Source organism: Sus scrofa, chromosome 2, assembly GCF_054392235.1.
Source record: "Sus scrofa isolate SSC_HxYL_T2T_F1_AM1 chromosome 2, Sscrofa_HxYL_maternal_Yorkshire_Landrace_v2.0, whole genome shotgun sequence".
Lineage (NCBI taxonomy): Eukaryota > Metazoa > Chordata > Mammalia > Artiodactyla > Suidae > Sus > Sus scrofa.
The window spans coordinates 78,890,506-78,910,456 of record NC_139384.1 but is presented as its reverse complement, the minus strand read 5'-3'; the positions used below and the strand labels follow the sequence as shown (position 1 = coordinate 78,910,456).

General features: G+C 42.9%; 1 protein-coding gene across 1 annotated transcript; it reads left to right on the top strand.

The window, feature by feature from the left end:
* Nucleotides 1-19,012: 19,012 nt before the first annotated feature.
* LOC110259765 (olfactory receptor 7A10-like) lies at nt 19,013-19,951 on the top strand. The gene has a single exon (XM_021085514.2). The coding sequence runs from the start codon at nt 19,013-19,015 to the stop codon at nt 19,949-19,951; it is 939 nt and encodes a 312-aa protein (XP_020941173.2).

Sequence of the window (19,951 nt, the reverse complement as noted above, 5' to 3'; positions counted from 1 at the left end):
GAAGCTCCATGGCCTCAGTGATGTTTACCATAGTCATCCCCATGTGGAACCCCTTTATCTACAGCCTGAGGAACAAGGATGTGAAGAGGGCCCTGGGCAGGCTCCTCAGTTGAGGAGCCCCTTGTGCATGATGGGCCACTGGCCTCAGAACTAAGTGGCATTGTGATGCCCAAGGGAAAATGTTGTGCATTTAAACGTCCTGAGTCTTTTGTGATACTAAAGGCCAGGCTTCAGTTCTTGTCTTCTCAAAGCACCGATGCCTTTCCTTTTATTTGTTTTTCTATTAGTTTGTCCTCAACCATCTCCTCAGTAATTCCTGTTTAATTTTCTTTCTTATTTGCAGACCATAAAGGTCTATCTGGGGGGAGTATTATTTTTACAGCCATTCCGTTAATTCTCAACACTATATTTGAAGCGCTTATATCAAGTGTGGCATGGTTTTCCCCCAAATACCCTCTCAAATGTTGACATTATTCACCTTAGTTTGGTTGTGTGTTTCACCCTGGATGAGATGGAATGAAAATCATACTGCAGTCATAAACAAATGCTTCAAATATGAAGACTCTTCAGATCCCACTGTGGAGCAGTGGGTTAAGAATCCAACTTCAGCAGCTCAGGTTGCTGCAGAGGCATGGGTTTGACCCTCAGCCTGGTGCCATGGGTTATGGATCTGGCTTGCTACAGTTCCCTGGCCTGGGAACATCCATATGCTGTGGGTGCAGCAAAAAAACAAAAAAAACCAAAAAAAACCGAAAAAAAACAAAAAAAAAACAAAAGAAAACGAAAACAATAGTGAGAGAGATTGTTCTTCTTGTTTTATGTGTATGCTATGTCATCTTGACAAAAAATTTTTTTCCTTTTTCTTTTCAGGGCTGTACTTGTGGCATATGGAAGTTCACAGTCCAGGGGTTGAATTGGAGCTGCAACTGCTGGTCTATGACACAGCCACAGCAAAGCCCGATCCAAGCCACATCTGTGACCTATGCTGAAGCTTGCAGCAATGTTGGTTTCTTAACCCACTTAAGGAGGCTGGGGATTGAACTCCCATCCTTATGGATACTGGTCAGGTTCTTTACCCACTGAGCCACAATTGGTACTCCTGACAACATTTTTCAAAAGTATTTTTTCTCCTTTACATTTTTCAAAAAGATTGAGATTGGGATGGACTCTAGGCAGGAACACTGACATTCAGCCCACATTCCTAAGTTTGTCATCATACTTCTCCCGAAAAAGCATTAGCTTTATCTTTTCAGACTGGCCACCCCCACATGGGACGAGACATGGAAGCCAGCAGCTGTCACTGCTCCCACCTGGTAGCTTCACTACCAAAGAGCCACTGGATGTATTTTAGCTGCTGAGGTGTTTAACAAATCTCAGGAAAGGATTCTGATTGGTACAATCATGTGCTCTTTCCCCCTTGGAGCAGTCAACTGGGGTCAAGAGACAATGTGACTGGCAGCTTATTCAGAATCACATTCATTTATTCAGCTTATCAAACCTATTTTTACTGAGGATTTACTATGTGCCTGTGTTTGATTTAGACCCACCTATTGCAGGGTAAAGAAGATCTGGAGCCTGGGGAGGGCAGTTGTCCCAACAAAAAGGATGGTCTTTGTATACCTCACTGAGAAATTAACTTTCTTTTTTTGCTTTTTGGGTCTGCACCCATGCCATTTGGAGATTCCCAAGTTAGGGGTGGAATTGGAGCTACCGCTGCCACCCTACGCCACCGCCACAGCAACACATCTGTGAGGTACCCCACAGCTCAGGACAATGCCAGATCCTTAACCCACTGGGGAAGGCCAGGGATCGAGCCCACAACCTCATGGTTCCTTGTTGGATTGTTTTCCACTATGTCACAATGGGAACTCCGAGAAAGTTACATTTGTGAGGATAGTGAATGGCTTAGGTGAGTAGTATCTGGAGACAGAGTGCCCCAATCAGAGGGTAAGGTTAAATACAAAGACCTTGAGGTGGGAGGTTGCCCTGGGGGTGGGGTGGGGTGTGGGTGGACTGTAGCTGGATCAGAGAGTGAGGGGAGCACAGGAGAAGAGGAGGACAGGTATTGGGCTGGTCACATGAGGCTTTGCCTGTCACTGAAGGGTTTTTGCTTTCATTTATTCTGAGTGACAGGGAGAATCATTGCAGAGACTTGAATAGAAGCATTATATGACTTACCTTAGCATTGTTATTTTCTTTTTTTGGCTGGAATTGCTGCATGTGGGATTTCCCAGGCCAGGGACTGAATCAGAGCAATAGTTGTGACTTATGCTGTAGCTGTAGCAATGCTGAATCCTTAACCCACTGTGCCGGAGCAAGACCTCCTGCCTTAGGATTTTAAGAGATGATTCTGGCTTCCTGGTTCAATAGCTATTGGAGGGTGTGAGGAAGCCTGTGAGTTGGGCTTGCGCCATGCAGATTCTTTATCAGTCAGCATATGGGTGTGAGAGAAAGTGATGAGCCAAAATGTCTCCAGGGTTTGAGGCCTGAACAACTGAACTATTGGACTTTCATCTATTGAGATGGAGAGGGTGGTGGTTGGAGCACATTAGGAAAGAAAGAGGATATCAGAAGTCCAGGTATTGAAATGCCAAAAGTGAGATAGTCTAACTCAATGAATATTTATAGGGTTCCACTTAGCTGAATAACTAGATTTGTCAAATTCATAGAGACAGAAAGGGGACTAGAGAGTCCTAGATTCTGGGGGTAGAGAGGCAGGGGTGTTAATGTTTCTTGTATGTGAATACATTTCACTCTAAAATGGAACCGGAGACACATATGCAATGGAATATGACTCAGCCATAAAAAGGAGGAACTAATGTCGTTTTGCAGCAGCATGGATCCGACTAGAGATCCTCATACTAAGTCAGTCAGAAAGAGAAAGACAAATGCTATATGATATCAGTTTTATGTGGACTGTAAAATATGGTAAACCAGTCAGAATGGCCATCATTAATAAATCCACAAATAACAAGTGCTGGAGGGGCTGTGGAGAAACGGGAACCCTCCTGCACTGCTGGTGGGAATGTAAACTGGTACAGCCACTATGGAGAACAGTCTGGAGATACCTTAGAAATCTATACATAGAACTTCCATATGACCTTGCAATCCCACTCTTGGGCATCTATCCGGACAAAGCTCTACTTAAAAGAGACACATGCACCCGCATGTTCATTGCAGCACTATTCACAATAGCCAGGACATGGAAACAAGCCAAATGTCCATCGACAGATGATTGGATTCGGAAGATTTGGTATATATACACAATGGAATACTACTCAGCCATAAAAAAGGATGACATCCTGCCATTTGCAGCAACATGGATGGAACTAGAGAATCTCATCCTGAGTGAAATGAGCCAGAAAGACAAAGACAAATACCATATGATATCACTTATAACTGGAATCTAATATCCAGCACAAATGAACATCTCCTCAGAAGAGAAAATCTTGGACTTGGAGAAGAGACTTGTGGTTGCCTGATGGGAGGGGGAGGGAGTGGGAGGGATCGGGAGCTTGGGCTTATCAGACACAACCTAGAATAGATTTATAAGGAGATCCTGCTGAATAGCATTGAGAACTATGTCTAGATACTCATGTCGCAACAGAAGAAAGGGTGGGGGAAAAAACTGTAACTGCAATGTATACATCTAAGGATGACCTGACCCCCTTGCTGTACAGTGGGAAAATAAAAAAAAAAATATGGTGAAAATGAATTTACCTGCAAAACAGAGACAGACTCACAGACCTAGAGAACAGACGTGGTTGCCAAGGGGAAGGGGGCAGGGAGTGTGATGACCAGGAGTTTGGGGTTAGTGGATGCAAATGATTACATTTAGAATGGGTAAACCATAAGGTTCTATTGTATAGCACAGGGAATTACATCCAATCTCCTGGGACACACCATGTGGAAGATAATAAAAAATATATATATATACACACACCGACATACACATATGTATGACTGGGTCACTTTGCTGTACAGCAGAAATTGGCACAATATCTGCATTAACTATACCTTAACAAAAAATGTTAAAAATCCAAAAAGTCTAAAAATACAAGGTGTAAAATTTCACATGTCCACTTATTTAAAAAATAGCCATAATGAGAACATTTTTATCCATTTAGAATTGGCCTGCTCTGCGTAATCTAAAAATCTGCACTGGATGCTGTGACTTCTTAACGAGACAGGGCCTGGTCCTATCAGGTTCAGTGGTTCAACCAGAAGGACCCCAAGCCTGGTCCTTGTGGTTGAAGCACTGTTCTGATGCAGTGACTTCCTGTGCTGTTGAAAGATGTCACCTGGATACATATGTCCCCTCCCCCTCCAGGAGTTCCTTTCTGCAGCCTGTTCAAAGACCTGCTATGAAGGGCTTCTGCCAGATGCTTTCCAGTCTAGGAATTACATGTCAAAAGTTATGCCTACCACTCCCCATGGTTTTAACTTTTTCATGGATCATCATCCCGATCCCTTGAACGCCTACAGACGTTCACACGATATGAGAATTAGATCCACAGCCATTTCCTTCAGTTAACTACTCTCAGCTATAAGCATAATAGAATTACTTTTGTCTCTCTGACAGCCCAGATAGTTAAGGTTGGACGAGATCCCAAAGTGATGACCCAGGGTCCCAGGGAGACTGGAACAGTTCTCCCTCATGATGTCATGAAAGGATGAAGTCCATAGCAGATGGCTCTGCAGATCTGAGAAAATGTTGGCCCAGTCGTTGAGGTGTTCTGGAGCACAGACTCACCTTTGGAGGAGTCCCACTCCAGGTAGAATGAGCAGGCCCTGTGGTTCCAGGAAGAGTGTGGCTTCAAAAGCTCAGGCATTAACCTTATGCTAAGTAAGATAAGTCACGTGTAGAAAGGCAAATACTGCCTGATATCCCTTATATGTGGAATCTAGAGAATACAACACTTTTAGTGACTAAAAAAAAAAAAAAAAAAAAAAAAAAGAAGCAGGCTCACAGATCCAGAGAACAAACTAGTGGTTACCAGTAGGGAGAGGGGAGTGGAGGGGTCAATAGAGGGGTATGGGGGGAAAAGGTGCCAACTATTAAGTATAAGAGAAGCTGTAGGAGTTCCTGCTGTGGCACAGTGGGATTGTGGCATTGTTGCAGTGCTGGCACACAGGCTTGATCCTGGGTCTGGCACAGTGGCTTAAGGATCTGACATTGCACAGCCGTGGTGTAGGTGGCAACTGTGGCTTATATCTGATTCCTGGCCCTGGAACTCCATATGCTGTGGGGTGGCCAAAAACCAAACCAAAACAAAACAGGCTATGAGGATCTACTGTATAACACAGGGAATATGGCCTATATTTCACAATAACTATAAATGGAATATGACCTTAAGAAAAAAGGAGGCTGCACTAGCTACACCAGAAGAAAATTCTGACGATTGGAGAAAACAAGAAACAAGCAAAGCAAAAAATGCTCAGGCAGATCCTGAGAGTGGTAACAGCTAGAGGCTGTCATGAACCAGATTTCTTGACCCTCAATGACAAGGTTTTTCTTGGAAAGAGATCCAGAAATCCTACCTCTTTAGTTGCCACATTTATTGTACTGGCTCTGCTAGAAGAATGACCAGTGTCAGACTTCATCATTTTTTATTGACTAAGGCTTTTATTTGTTTCTAAAAAGTATGACTAATTCTATCAGAGAAAACCATACGATGGTAAAGGAAAGTTTTAATTTTTATTTAATTGCTTCCTTTATTTTAGGCTCATTCTACATATTGGTAGTTTGATTTTTTTATTTTTATTTTTATTTTTATTTCATTTTCCCACTGTACAGCAAGGGGGTCAGGTTATCCTTACATGTATACATTACAATTACAGTTTTTCCCCCACCATTTCTTCTGTTGCAACATGAGTATCTAGACATAGCTCTCAATGCTATTCAGTGGGATCTCCTTGTAAATCTATTCTAGGTTGTGTCTGATAAGCCCAAGCTCCCGATCCCTCCCACTCCCTCCCCCTCCCATCAGGCAACCACAAGTCTCTTCTCCAAGTCCATGATTTTCTCTTCTGAGGAGATGTTCATTTGTGCTGGATATTAGATTCCAGTTATAAGTGATATCATATGGTATTTGTCTTTGTCTTTCTGGCTCATTTCACTCAGGATGAGATTCTCTAGTTCCATCCATGTTGCTGCAAATGGCATTATGTCATCCTTTTTTATGGCTGAGTAGTATTCCATTGTGTATATATACCACTCTTCCGAATCCAATCCTCTGTCGATGGACATTTGGCTTGTTTCCATGTCCTGGCTATTGTCAATAGTGCTGCAATGAACATGTGGGTGCATGTGTCTCTTTTAAGTAGAGCTTTGTCCGGATAGATGCCCAAGAGTGGGATTGCAAGGTCATATGGAAGTTCTATGTATAGATTTCTAAGGTATCTCCAAACTGTTCTCCATAGTGGCTGTACCAGTTTACATTCCCACCAGCAGTGCAGGAGGGTTCCCTTTTCTCCACAGCCCCTCCAGCACTTGTTATTTGTGGATTTATGAATGATGGCCATTCTGACTGGTGTGAGGTGGTATCTCATGGTAGTTTTGATTTGCATTTCTCTTATAATCAGCGATGTTGAGCATTTTTTCATGTGTTTGTTGGCCATCTGTATATCTTCATTGGAGAAATGTCTATTCAGGTCTTTTGCCCATTTTTCCATTGATTGGTTTTTTGCTGTTGAGTTGTATAAGTTGCTTATATATTCTAGAGATTAAGCCCTTGTCAGTTGCATCATTTGAAACTATTTTCTCCCATTCTGTAAGTTGTCTTTTTGTTTTCTTTTGGGTTTCCTTTGCTGTGCAAAAGCTTTTCAGTTTGATGAGGTCCCATGGGTTTATGTTTGTTCTAATTTCTATTGCTTTGGGAGACTGACCTGAGAAAATATTCATGATGTTGATGTCAGAGAGTGTTTTGCCTAGGTTTTCTTCTAGGAGCTTGATGGTGTCCTGTCGTATATTTAAGTCTTTCAGCCATTTGGAGTTTATTTTTGTGCATGGTGTGAGGGTGTGTTCTAGTTTCATTGCTTTGCATGCAGCTGTCCAGGTTTCCCAGCAATGCTTGCTGAATAGACTTTCTTTTTCCCATTTTATGTTCCTGCCTCCCTTGTCAAAGATTAATTGACCCTAGGTGTCAGGGTTTATGTCCAGGTTCTCTATTCTGTTCCATTGGTCTGTCTGTCTGTTTTGATCCCAGTACCACACTGTTTTGATGACCGTGGCTTTGTAGTATTTCTTGAAGTCTGGGAGAGTTATGCCTCCTGCTTGGTTTTTGTTTCTCAGGATTGCTTTGGCGATTCCGGGTCTTTTGTGGTTCCATATAAATGTTTGGATTGTTTGTTCTAGTTCTGTGAAAAATGTCCTGGGTAATTGGATAGGGATTGCATTGAATCTGTAGATTGCTTTGGGTAGTATGGCCATTTTCACAATATTGATTTTCCCAATCCAGGAACATGGAATATCTTTCCATTTCTTTCCATCTTCTTTGATTTCTTTGATTAAGGTTTTATAGTTCTCGGCATATAGGTCCTTTACCTCTTTGGTCAGGTGTATTCCGAGGTATTTGATTTTGTGTGGTACAATTTTAAAAGGTATCGTGTTTTTTTATTCCTTTTCTAATGTTTCATTGCTGGTATACAGAAATGCAACTGACTTCTGAATGTTAATCTTATATCCTGCCACTTTGCTGAATTTATGAATCAGTTCAAGGAGTTTTGGGGTTGAGTCCTTAGGGTTTTCTAGGTATAGAATCATGTCATCTGCATACAGTGACAGTTTGATCTCTTCTCTTCCTATATGGATGCCTTTGATTTCTTTTGTTTGTCTAATTGCTGTGGCTAAGACTTCCAAAACGATGTTGAAGAGCAGTGGTGAGAGTGGGCATCCCTGTCTTGTTCCAGATTGGAGTGAGAAGGCTTTCCGTTTTTCCCCATTGAGGATTATATTTGCTGTGGGTTTCTCATAAATGGCTTTGATTATATTCAGGAATGTTCCCTCTATACCCACTTTGGCGAGGGTCTTGATCATGAATGGATGTTGAACTTTGTCAAACGCTTTTTCTGCGTCTATTGAGATGATCATATGATTTTTGACTTTTTTTTTGTTAATGTGGTGTATGATGCTGATTGATTTGCGTATGTTGAACCATCCTTGTGAACCTGGGATGAACCCAACCTGGTCATGGTGTATAATTTTTTTGATATGTTGTTGGATTCGGTTGGCTAAGATTTTGTTGAGAATTTTTGCATCTATATTCATCAATGATATTTGCCGATAGTTTTCTTTTTTGGTGGTATCTCTGCCTGGTTTTGAAACGAGGGTGATGGTGGCCTCATAGAATGTCTTTGGGAGTGTTCCTTCTTCTTCAAATTTTTGAAAGAGTTTCAGGAGGATGGGCACCAATTCCTCTTTATATGTTTGAGAGAATTCACCTGTGAAGCCATCTGGTCCTGGACTTTTATTTGTAGGGAGTGATTTTATGACTTCTTCAATTTCATTTCTAGTGATGGGTCTGTTCAGTTGGTCTGTTTCTGCTTGATTCAGTTTTGGCAGGCTTTAAGATTCTAGGAAATTGTCCATTTCTTCCAGATTGTCAAACTTGTTGCCGTATAGTTGTTTATAGTATTCTCTTATGGTTTTTTGTATTTCTGCTGTATCCGTTGTGATTTCTCCTTTTTCATTTATAATTTTGGTGATTTGGGTTCTTTCTCTCCTCTTTTTAGTGAGTCTGGCCAGGGGTTTATCAATTTTGTTCACCTTTTCAAAGAACCAGCTCTTGGTTTTATTAATTTTCTCTATTGTTTTTTGAGTCTCTATTTTATTGATTTCTTCTTTGATCTTTATAATTTCCTTCCTTCTGCTGACTTTAGGACTTCTTTGTTCTTCTTTTTCTAATTCATTTAGGTGGAGGGTTAAGTTGTCAATTTGGGATCTTTCTTCTTTTTTGAGAAAGGCCTGGATTGCTATAAATTTCCCTCTGAGCACTGCTTTCGCAGCATCCCATAGATTTTGAGAGGTTGTGTCTTCATTATCATTTGTTTCAAGGTAGTTTTTAATTTCCTTTTTGATTTCCTCATTGACCCATTGGTTTTTTAGTAGCATGTTGTTTAGTCTCCATGGAGTAGGTTTTTTCTCTTTGCTTTTCCCGTGGTTGATTTCTAATTTCATGGCATTGTGGTCAGAGAAAATACTTGAGATAATTTCTACGCTCCTAAATTTATTGAGATTCGCTTTATGTCCCAATATGTGGTCGATTCTTGAGAATGTTCCATGAGCATTTGAGAAGAATGTGTATTCTGATTTTTTTGGATGTAGTGTCCTGAAGATATCAATGAAGTCTACCTTTTCTATTGTTTCCTTTAGGATCTCCGTTGCTTTATTGGTTTTCTGTCTAGAGGATCTGTCCATTGATGTGAGGGGGGTATTTAGGTCTCTTACTATGATTGTATTCTCATCAATATCACCCTTTATGTCTGTTAATATTTGTTGTATGTATCTGGGTGCTCCTATGTTTGGGGCATATATGTTGATGATAGTAACATCCTCTCCTTGGATGGATCCCTTAATCATTACATAGTGTCCTTCTTTGTCTTTCTTTATGTCTTTTGTTTTACAGTCTATTTTGTCTGATGTGAGCATTGCGACTCCTGCTTTTCTGTCATGTCTATTGGCATGAAATACTTTTCCCCAGCCTTTCACTTTCAATCTATATGTATCTTTTGTCCTAAGGTGAGTTTCTTGTAGGCAGCATATTGAAGGTTTTTGCCTTTTTATCCACTCAGCCATTCTGTGTCTTTTGATTGGGGCATTCAGTCCATTGACATTTAAGGTGATAATTGATAGATGATTATTTATTGCCATTTTATCCTCGTGTTCCAGTTGATTCTATGGTTCTCCATTCTTCTTTTTTTTTTTTTTTTTTTTGGTTGGATGGTCTCCTGTTATTATCTGCTTGAGTGTATTTTTTTTTTCATTTTTTGCAAATGCAATATTTGGTTTTGGCTTGTGGTTGCCCTGTTTTTTAAGTATGCTAACCCCTTCCCATAATTGTGTGTTTTAGCCTGATGGTCCTGTAAGTTCAAACACTTCATTATTATATTAAAATTAAGAAGAGAGACACATACAAACAAAAAGGATTATTTACCTCCTAACATCTCTTGCCCACATTTTATGGTTTTGATGACTCTTTTATTTTTTTCTTTTTACTTTTATTTTGTTTGAAGCATGTTCATGATTAAATCTGTATGCTGGCTTATTTGAGTGACTGCTCTCTGATTGCGGTTTCCTCAGTCCTAGTTCTTCCTCTTCTTCTTCTTTTTTTTTTCTTTTCTTTTTTCTTCCCTTTCCTTCCTTTCTTTTTGGTTTAGAGAAGCCCTTTCAATATTTCCTTGAACCTGGGTTTTGTGTTGCTGTATTCTTTAAGTTTTTGTTTGTTGGGAAAAACTTTTATTTCCCCTTCTATTTTAAATGATATTCTTGCTGGATAAAGTATTCTAGGTTGCATATTTTTTCCTTTGAGCACTTTAAATATCTCTTGCCATTCCCTCCTGGCCTGTAGTGTTTCTGTAGAGAAATCAGCTGATATTCTTATGGGGGTTCCCTTGTAGGTAACATTCTGGTTTTCTCTTGCTGCCTTTAGGATCCTCTCTTTATCACTAACTTTTGCCATTTTTATTATGATGTGTCTTGGTGTGGGTCTGTTTGGGTTCAGTTTGTTTGGGGCCCTCTGTGCTTCTTGTATCTTGAATCCAGTATCCTTTAGATTTGGGAAGTTTCCATCGATAATTTCTTCAAATATATTTTCCATTCCCTTATCTTTTTCTACTCCTTCTGGAATTCCTATTATGCGTAGATTGGCCCGTTTTATATTATCCCATAGGTCTCTTATATTGCTTTCCAGTTTTTTGATTCGGTTTTCTGTCTGTTGACCAGATTGAGTGATTTCCATTATTCTATCTTCCATATCACTGATTCGTTCTTCTGCATTATTCATTCTGGTTTTTACTGCCCCTAGTTCAGTTTGCATCTCTGCAAATGAATGTTTTAGTTTTTCTTGGCTCCTCCTTATATTTTCTAGTTCCTTTCTGAGGGTATCTGCATTACTGTTCATATCTTCTCTTAATTCCTTCAGTATTTTCAGTATTTCTCTTTTGAATTCCAGGTCTGTCAGACTGCAGAGATCAGTTTCATTGTTGACTGTGTTAGGTGAGTTCTCCTGTTGGTTTGACTGGGGGTGGTTTCTCAGCTTCTTCATCTTGCTTGTTGTCTTCTTTCTCCTGAGGGAGTTGTACTCTCCGTTATCGGGTAGTGTTTGCCTTGTCACTGTCGTGCAATATTTCCTGAGGGCTGTCGTTGTTGGTCAATCTTTTTTTGAGGCAGTGTGGCTTTTCTGGAGTGTTGATGGGGCTAACAGTGTTTCTTTGAAGCAAAGGAGGACTTCCTGAGGGCAGACAGGACTGGGAGGTCCACCCCACGATGGTAGCAGATTTCACTTGGGTCTCAGCACCCCTTGGGGTCTTGGGTGGGTAGCAGGGCCCTTGGAGACTCAAGAGGCTCCTCCCCAGGGCAGCCCGATTCAGAAAGACCGTCTGAGATCTTTTCCCGACTCGGCCAGGCTTGTTGCAGCTTTTCTGGGCTGCAGGGGATCCTGCCTGGAGCTGGCAGTCCTATGCAGCTGGTCCACTAGGTCTCAGCATTCCCTGGGGGCTTGGGCGGGTAGCAGGGCCCTTGGAGACTCAAGAGGCTCCTCCCCAGGGCAGCCCGACTCAGAAAGACCGTCTGAGATCTTTTCCTGATTCGGCCAGGCTTGTTGCAGCTTTTCTGGGCTGCAGGGGGTCCTGCCTGGAGCTGGCAGTCCTATGCAGCTGGTCCACTAGGTCTCAGCATTCCCTGGGGGCTTGGGCGGGTAGCAGGGCCCTTGGAGACTCAAGAGGCTCCTCCCCAGGGCAGCCCGACTCAGAAAGACCGTCTGAGATCTTTTCCTGATTCGGCCAGGCTTGTTGCAGCTTTTCTGGGCTGCAGGGGGTCCTTCCTGGAGCTGGCAGTCCTATGCAGCTGGTCCACTAGGTCTTAGCACCCCCTGGGGTCTTGGGCGGGGAGCAAGGCCCTTGGAGACCCAAGAGGCTCCTCCCCGGGGGAGCCCGTCTCAGAAAAACCGTCGGAGAATTAGGCCGATCTATTCACGGCCTGGCTAGGCTTGTTCTAGCTTTTCTGGGCTGCAGGCCTTTTCTAGGGGGCTGGTGGTGTTTGGTGCTGCTCTGTGGAAGTGTAGCCCCTCCAAAGGGCAAGGAGGCCTGTGCAGGGAGAGCCCCTGCGGTGGTAGGCTTCAGGCAATTGTTGAGGCCAGCCCTCCTGGATGGCAGGCAGCCCCAGGTCCGGTGAGAGCATAGGGCGTGGCGGGGGTGGGGGGAGGGAATGCACTGGGAAGCACAGCTTTCTGCTAGCTAGCGGGCCTGTAAGCTTGCTGTGGCGTGGGGGGTATTCTATGGGAACCCACCCCTTCTTCTCTCCCCTCCCCAGCACGGGCGCAGACCAGGCTCTTCTCCCAGGTTCCCTCTGAGGCGGCTTTCCACTTCCCTGCCCCTAGAGTATTGCTCCCTTCCTCTGCGACAGCTTTGTTTTCTAGTCTCCCAGGCAGTCTCTGCCCCGTCAAATGGTTTAGAGACCTCCCAAGCAGTTTCCGCTCTTCCCCGCCCCCCTAGCCCGGGGACTAATCTCTGGAGCCGAGGTCTCGGTGCCCAGCCCCCACCCAGGCGTCCCCCGGCCCTTTCTTGGGGACTAACCTTCGGAGGCGAGGTCTCGGTGCCCAGCCCCCACCCAGGCGTCCCCCGGCCCTTTCCCGGGGACTAACCTCTGGAGCCGAGGATTCGGTGCCCAGCCCCCACCCAGGCGTCTCAATTTTTGGTGACTGTGCCCGTAGTTCAGATGGTCCGTTGGGTTCTTGATCGGTTTTTCCGTACTCCGACTTACTGCTACACTCTTCTCTGCATCTGGAGATTCCTCTGGTTCATTTGATCTTTCGCCCGGTAGGTGACTTTCCAGGGTGCAGGATCCCTTTCTCCTCCGCAGTTCCCTTTTCGGGAGCACCCGTCCCGCTGGGATTCACCTTCTCTCACTCTCCTCTTTTCTCCCGTTCTGCCCAATAATGTCACGAACTTCTTGCCGTTATTGGAGTTTAGGTTCCTCTGCCAGTGATTGGTTGCTGTTCTGTGCGAGTCATTTCTTCTGTAGATGTGCTTTTTTTGTTGTGTTTGTGGGAGAGGGTGAGCGTGTCCCCCTACTCCTCCACCATCTTGTCCTCCACCCCCGGGAGTTTGATTTTTAATACATTATTGATTTCCATGAGAGCCCCAAATCTTCATAGCATATTACTTAAAATTATCTTGGCAGTTCCCTGTTGGCACAGTTAAGGATCTGGTGTTGCCACCACTGTGGCATGAGTTCAGTCCCTGGCCCAAGAACTTCCACAGCCAAAAGAAAAAGAAAAAATAGAAAGAAATGAGATTGATCATCTTTAAAAATTTCCCTGCTTCTGTTATTATTCATAGGTGACATACTTGTATAGTCTGTTTTCATTTCTTGATAAGAATTTCCAGAAGTTTGAGCATTTCCCCTCCATTTTATTGATCAAATGGATAGTTTGTTTATTTTTACCACAATAAATTCTAGTTTTTGTTCCTTTGCCTCTTTTTAAATTGGTTTTGTAGTATTTTCTTCCTTTTCGTAAAGGTTTAATGTATAAAGCACTTTTCATTGATATATTTGTAAAAATAGCATAATTTTATTTTCTAATTTGAAACAATTAAAAAGCATATTTCATTTTAGAATGCCTTTTTACTAAAATGTAGAAAGGCCCAAAATTATTTATGTTGGCTCTTTTCACTCCAAAGGTGTAAGTGTTGTCATTTGCCTATTTACTTTCTATATGTATGTTTTAAAAGTTTTGTATTTTGGCAGCTCCCGTTGTGGCTCAGTGGTTCACAAACCCAACTAGGATCCGTGAGGAGGCGGGTTTGATCCCTGGCCTTTCTCAGTGGGTTAAGGTTCCAGTGTTGCTGTGAGCTGTGGTAAAGGGGTCTGACCCCACATTGCGGTGGCTGTGGTGTAGGCCTGCAGTTGTAGCTCCGAATCAACCCCTCGGCTGGGAACTTCCACATGCCTCAAGTGTGGCTCTAAAAGGAAAAAAGAAAAAAAAAGAAAGAAAAAGAGAAAGTTTCATATTTTTATTTTATTATCCAAAATGAGAAAAAATTAGTCAATATACTTACACCAGTAGAAAAAAATTTGCAATATTTTACAGCAATTTGACATAATTGGTACATTGTTCAAGAAACTTCACTTATTTTATAAATAGTAGAAAATTACTGCTCTTCCACAGTTTTTTTTCCTTTTTTTAAAATAACAAGGAGTTCCCATCATGGCTCGGTGGTGAATGAATGCGACTGGGAACCATGGGGTTGCATGTTCGACCCCTGGCCTCGCTCAGTGGGTTAAGGATCTGGTGTGGCCATCAGCTGTGGTGTAGGTCACAGATGAGGCTTGGATCCAGTGTTGCTGTGACTGTGGTGGAGGCTGGCAGCTAGAGCTCTGATTCAACCCTAAGCCTGGGACCCTCCATATACCTTGGATGCTGCCCTAGGAAAAACAAAAAAAGGCAACCCCCACCCCCCAAAAAAACAAAACAAATAACCTCTCCCTTTCCTAGATCATCATTAACTAATAAAATAAAATATTGACATTTTTGCTGTAAAATTCAAGAAAGAATATAGAGTACTATAGTCAGTAGGCACATCCCCCCCTCAGAAATAACCAATAGTAATCCTTAAAATATACTTGCTTCCAGTCATTTTATTTACTTAAGCATCCATGAAAATTACATGGGATTTGTGTGTGTGTGTGTGTGTGTGTGTGTGTGTGTGTGTGTGTATAGTGTATCCATAATGTGTTTTTTTTTTTTTTGTTGTTGTTTTTTGTCTTGGGGTTGCACCTGAAGAGTTTGGAAGTTCTCAGGCTAGAACTCAAATTAGAGCTGTAGCTGCAGTCCTAATGCCACAGCCACAGCAACGCCATATCCAAGCATCATCTGGGACCTACAGCACAGTTCAAGCCAATGCCGGATCCTTAACCCGCTGAGCAACGACATCATCCCTAGGAGAGAACTGCCAAGATGAAAAAAAATTGTCTCCAAACTTCCCACATGGGAATAGAATTGTCAGTCATAGCTTCCAGTTTTATTATGGTTCTTTCTTTTCCAAGGGCCAATGCTGTTTAGAAATAGAGTCGCACTAGGGACATGTATTTAATTAGGCACTTTGAGGATTCAACCCTGGAGGTCCTTGAAAGGATAAACGTTCCATGTTTGTCCCTGTGCTCCCAGCACACTGACCCAAGATCAAGAATATTTTCACCTTGCTGACCCCTGGTCTGTTTGGATCTCAAACCAACTTTCTTCCTGGAGATCTCTCACCATCCATACTTCGCTCCATCAGCTCAAGCAGGGTTTCTTCCCTGCTGTCATCTGGGTGATCCATTTGGGCTTAGTAAGTGCTTTCAGAAAGAGGAGTGTGTATTCGTGCACATGGAAGAGGCTTTTGTGAGCAGCAACGTAACTCCAGGTAAAGGGACATGAATAGTGGCTAAGAGGTTCTAGAAAAAACCCTGAAGATTTTTTGTCTTTTTAGGCCCTTCTGCATATGGGAGTTCCCAGGCTAGGGGTCAAATGAGCTGTAGCCACCGGCCTATGCCACAGCCACAGCACTGAGGGATCTGAGCTGTGTCTGTGACCTAGACCACAGCTCAAGGTAACGCCGGATCCTTAACCCACTAAACAAGGCCAGGCATCAAACCTGTGTCCTCATGGATGCTAGTCACATTTGTTTCCACTGAGCCACGGCAACAACTCCCTTAATTTTCTTTTTTTGTACTATATTTGACTGCTCTTTGTATTATTGACATAGAGTATCACAAAATTAATGCTTAGAAAAGTTTTACCACGCTCAGAAGTGTTTGTCAAGGCCTTGTCAAACACCTTGCCTCCCCCAAGAGTTTCGTTACTCTCCTAATATTTTCCTTTAAATAAATGTATTTTATTTATTATCAGAATGAATTTTGATACTTCACATTTTTTCCAGAAAATCATCTTTGATATTTTAAACAAATATATTTTACAAATATTTTCAAAAAATATCTTCTGTGATCATCTCATAATTTTTCTTATTTTCTCTCCACCTGGTTTTCTATCCCAAATATCTTCCATTTGGTATGCTTGAACTCTCTCTTTTGCTTAGTCATTTTACTTTGAACATCTTCAGAACAATTGACAGTTTCTGTGAATGTCTATGAAAGCTTTCTAAATTTGAAAATTTAGGGCCAAGTGAAGGAAATGCAAAAATTGTAAAAGGAATTCCTAGCATAACAAAAATCATTTCCATCAAATAATAAACTTTAGGGAAGATGTATTAAAGATAGGAATAGTTGATGGGATTTGGGGAAGCTTTGGGGATATGCCATCCTGCTGAAATAGCATGGTTTTGGTTGCTGATGAATCTTGATTTCTCATGTTAATTTTTTATGTTTTTATTTCAAAAGTTTTCCTTTGAAAGGCATATGGAAGTTCCCGTGCTAGGGGTTGAATCAAAGCTGCAGCTGCCCAACTACACCACAGCCACAGAAATGCCGATCGGAGCCAAATCTTGTGACCTACACTGCAGCTTGGGGAAATGCTGGATCCTTAACCCACTGAGTGAGCCAGGGATTGAACCCTCATTGTCCTGGACACTAGGTTGGGTTCTCATCCTGCTGAACCAGGAGGGGAACTCCTGATTTCTCAGTTTAGAATTGGGTTTGCCAGGAGTTGCCCTTGTGGTGCAGTAGTCACCAACTCGACTTGTGCCCAGTGAGGAAGTGGCTTCAATCCCTGGTCTCACTCAGTGGGTTCAAGATCCAGCGTTGCAGTGAGCTGGAGTGTAGGTCACAGACAGCACTCCAGACCTGGTGTTGCTGTGGCTGTGGTGTAGGCCAGCAGCTGCAGGTCTGATTTGACTCCTGGCCTGGGAACTTCCTTATGCCACAGGTGTGGCCTTAATTTTTTTTTACTTGTGATCAGTTTGACCAATTAATGTGTATAAAAGAGTAAACTTGGATTAATCAATACAGACATTTTCTTGTTTTTAATAATTTATTGATTTCTGGTTGTACTTTCAATATTTATGGAAGATTCTTTCATTAGATTTATTTGTCATTTGTTCCAACGTTTACAACTTCTAAAACTCTTCCAATTTCATGTGCTTGATTAAAAGGTAGTGCAAAATGATGATAGAAATCTTAGAAAATGCAGATAACACGACATGAGGGGAAACATAGAGGATAATAATTTATATCTTCATACCTTTACTTGTGGCCACCTATCCATGCACACTTATGTTACATATAAAATATTATTTCCAGATTTGACTCTTTCAGGCTGAAACTGGTTTAACAAGTGTTCTCCCACCACAAATTAGACCATCACACTTGACTATTGTTTTATATATATATATATATATATATATAGTCTTTTCTAGGGCCGCACCCGCAGTGTATGGAGGTTCCCAGCCCAAGGGTCTAATCAGAGCTGTATCTGCTGGCCTACACCCCAGCCATAGCAACGCCAGATCTGAGCCATATCTGCAACCTACACCACAGCTCACGGCAATGCCAGATCCTTAACTTGATGAGTGAGGCCAGAGATTGAAGCTGAAACCCCATGGTTCCTAGTCAGATAAGTTAACCACTGAGCCACAATGGGAACTACATATTGACATAGTTTAAAATACTGTACTTTCAGAGGTGAGAAATGTCATTTTGGCTGTGTTTGTCTCAGTTATTGTTAGTGAAATTGTGTAGTGTTGAACTTTGGCAGCTTTGGAATGTCCAGTCATAGAAGGCACAAGCCGGGATGTTGGGCATTAAATCCCCACACTGTTATCTTCCTGGCCGTGTGATCTTAGGCAGGTCACTTGACCTCCCTGTACCTCAGTTAACATGGAGGTTCAGATGGTAGCAGCTGCCTAGAGCTGAGGTGCAGATTAAATGAGGTAATAATCAGGAAAGTGCTTAAAAGAGTGTCTGTTACTGTTACCTAGGTGATGGCCATTGTTGTTGTCAGACCAGAAGCAAGTTGTCTATCATTTATAGACCTCAAGTGCCAGACATGCCAAGGCCATGGTGGTAGGAGCCTGGCACATCTTACAGCATCCCTGAGGGGAGACAGTCAAGGGCACGCCTCAGGAGCTGCTCCTGGCCAAGTGGAGGTGGACCTGGAAGTGCAGTCTCCAAGCTTCATTTTCCTGTGCATCTCTTCCCATAAGGGGGGTGGTGTTAGAGGCAGAAACACTCAGGGGAGTGGGAGGGTGTGTGCCCTCTCAGGGTCTTGGATGCCTACTCTGCTCAGCCCTGACAGGTACTCTGTGTCAAGGTCGAACTTGAGAGGCAGGACTTCCAGGCATCCACCATGCTGAGTGTGATCTGGGATGGACACGGTGCATTGCAAGGAAGCAAGCTGCCAACCTAAGGAGAGTGTGTGATGATCTAGGTAACAATCCGGCATGGGCATAGGCACATGCAGGTTCTGCTAGTTTTAGGGAATAATGCTTTGGTTTCTGGGTCATTGGCAACTCTTGGGGTACACAAAACAGCTGCTCTTTGCCAAAGTAGAGAAGTATTATTGTGACAGCGACCCACACCATGAAGCTTGATGGTCTATTAACATCGAGGCAATGGCTAATTTGTGATAAAGATCAGAAGAGGGGAATAGATTTTCCCCTACACGATACAGTTGTAAGATAATGGTGTTTGTAATCCTCTCAGAATGTGAATAGTAGATTCTTGGTCAAAAATGTGTGTGTGTGTATTTTTTTCCTGAGGTGTCATTAATAGGATAAAGTATTTCTATATTTGGGGACTCCTGCTTGTTTTTTTAAATTTGCATGGCTTTGTGGCTTACCTGGCAGAATTATCAGCTCCATGGATGCAGGGAACCAAACAGGTGTCTTGGAATTCCTCCTCCTGGGCCTCTCCGAGGACCTAGAATGGCAGCCCCTCCTCTTTGGGCTGTTCTTGTCCATGTACCTGGTCTCTGTGCTTTGGAACCTGCTCATCATCCTGGCCGTCAGCTCTGACTCCCGCCTCCACACCGCCATGTACTTCTTCCTCTCCCACCTCTCCTTTTCTGATATTTGTTTCAATTCCACCATTGTCCCCAAAATGCTGGTGAACATCCAGACAGCAAGCAAAGCCATCACCTATGGAGGCTGCATCACCCAGATGTATTTTTACTTGGTCTTTTTGTATCTGGACCACTTCCTCCTGACCGTGATGGCTTATGACCGCTTCGTGGCCATCTGTCACCCCCTGCACTACATGACCATGATGAACCCACACTTCTGCAGCCAGTTGGCTCTAGTTTCTTGGTCCGTCAGTATCCTGGTCGCCCTCCTCCACAGTCTGATGGTGCTGCGTCTCTCGTTCTGCACACACACGGAAATTCCCCACTTCTTCTGTGAATTGACTGAGGTGCTCAAGTCCTCCTGTTCTGATGCTCTCAGCAATTACATTGTGCTCTTTTCTGTGACTGGTCTGCTGGGTATTCCTCCACTGACTGGGATCCTTTTCTCTTACTCTAAGATTCTTTCCTCTATATTGAAAATGTCTTCAACAGAGGGGAGGTACAAAGCATTTTCTACCTGTGGGTCTCACCTAACAGTCATTTCCTTATTGTACGGGACAGGGTTAGGCGTGTACCTCAGTTCTGCCTTCTCATCCTCCTCTTCAAAGGGGGCAGTGGCCTCAGTGATGTACACCGTGGTCATCCCCATGCTGAACCCCTTCATCTACAGCCTGAGGAACAGGGACATGCAGGGGGCCCTGAGGACATTTGTCAGCAGGTCTTTCTTCCCCTTGTGA

Excerpts from the sequence above, each read along its gene's own strand:
- LOC110259765 (XM_021085514.2), top strand. The coding sequence starts at position 19,013 with ATGGATGCAGGGAACCAAACAGGTGTCTTGGAATTCCTCCTCCTGGGC.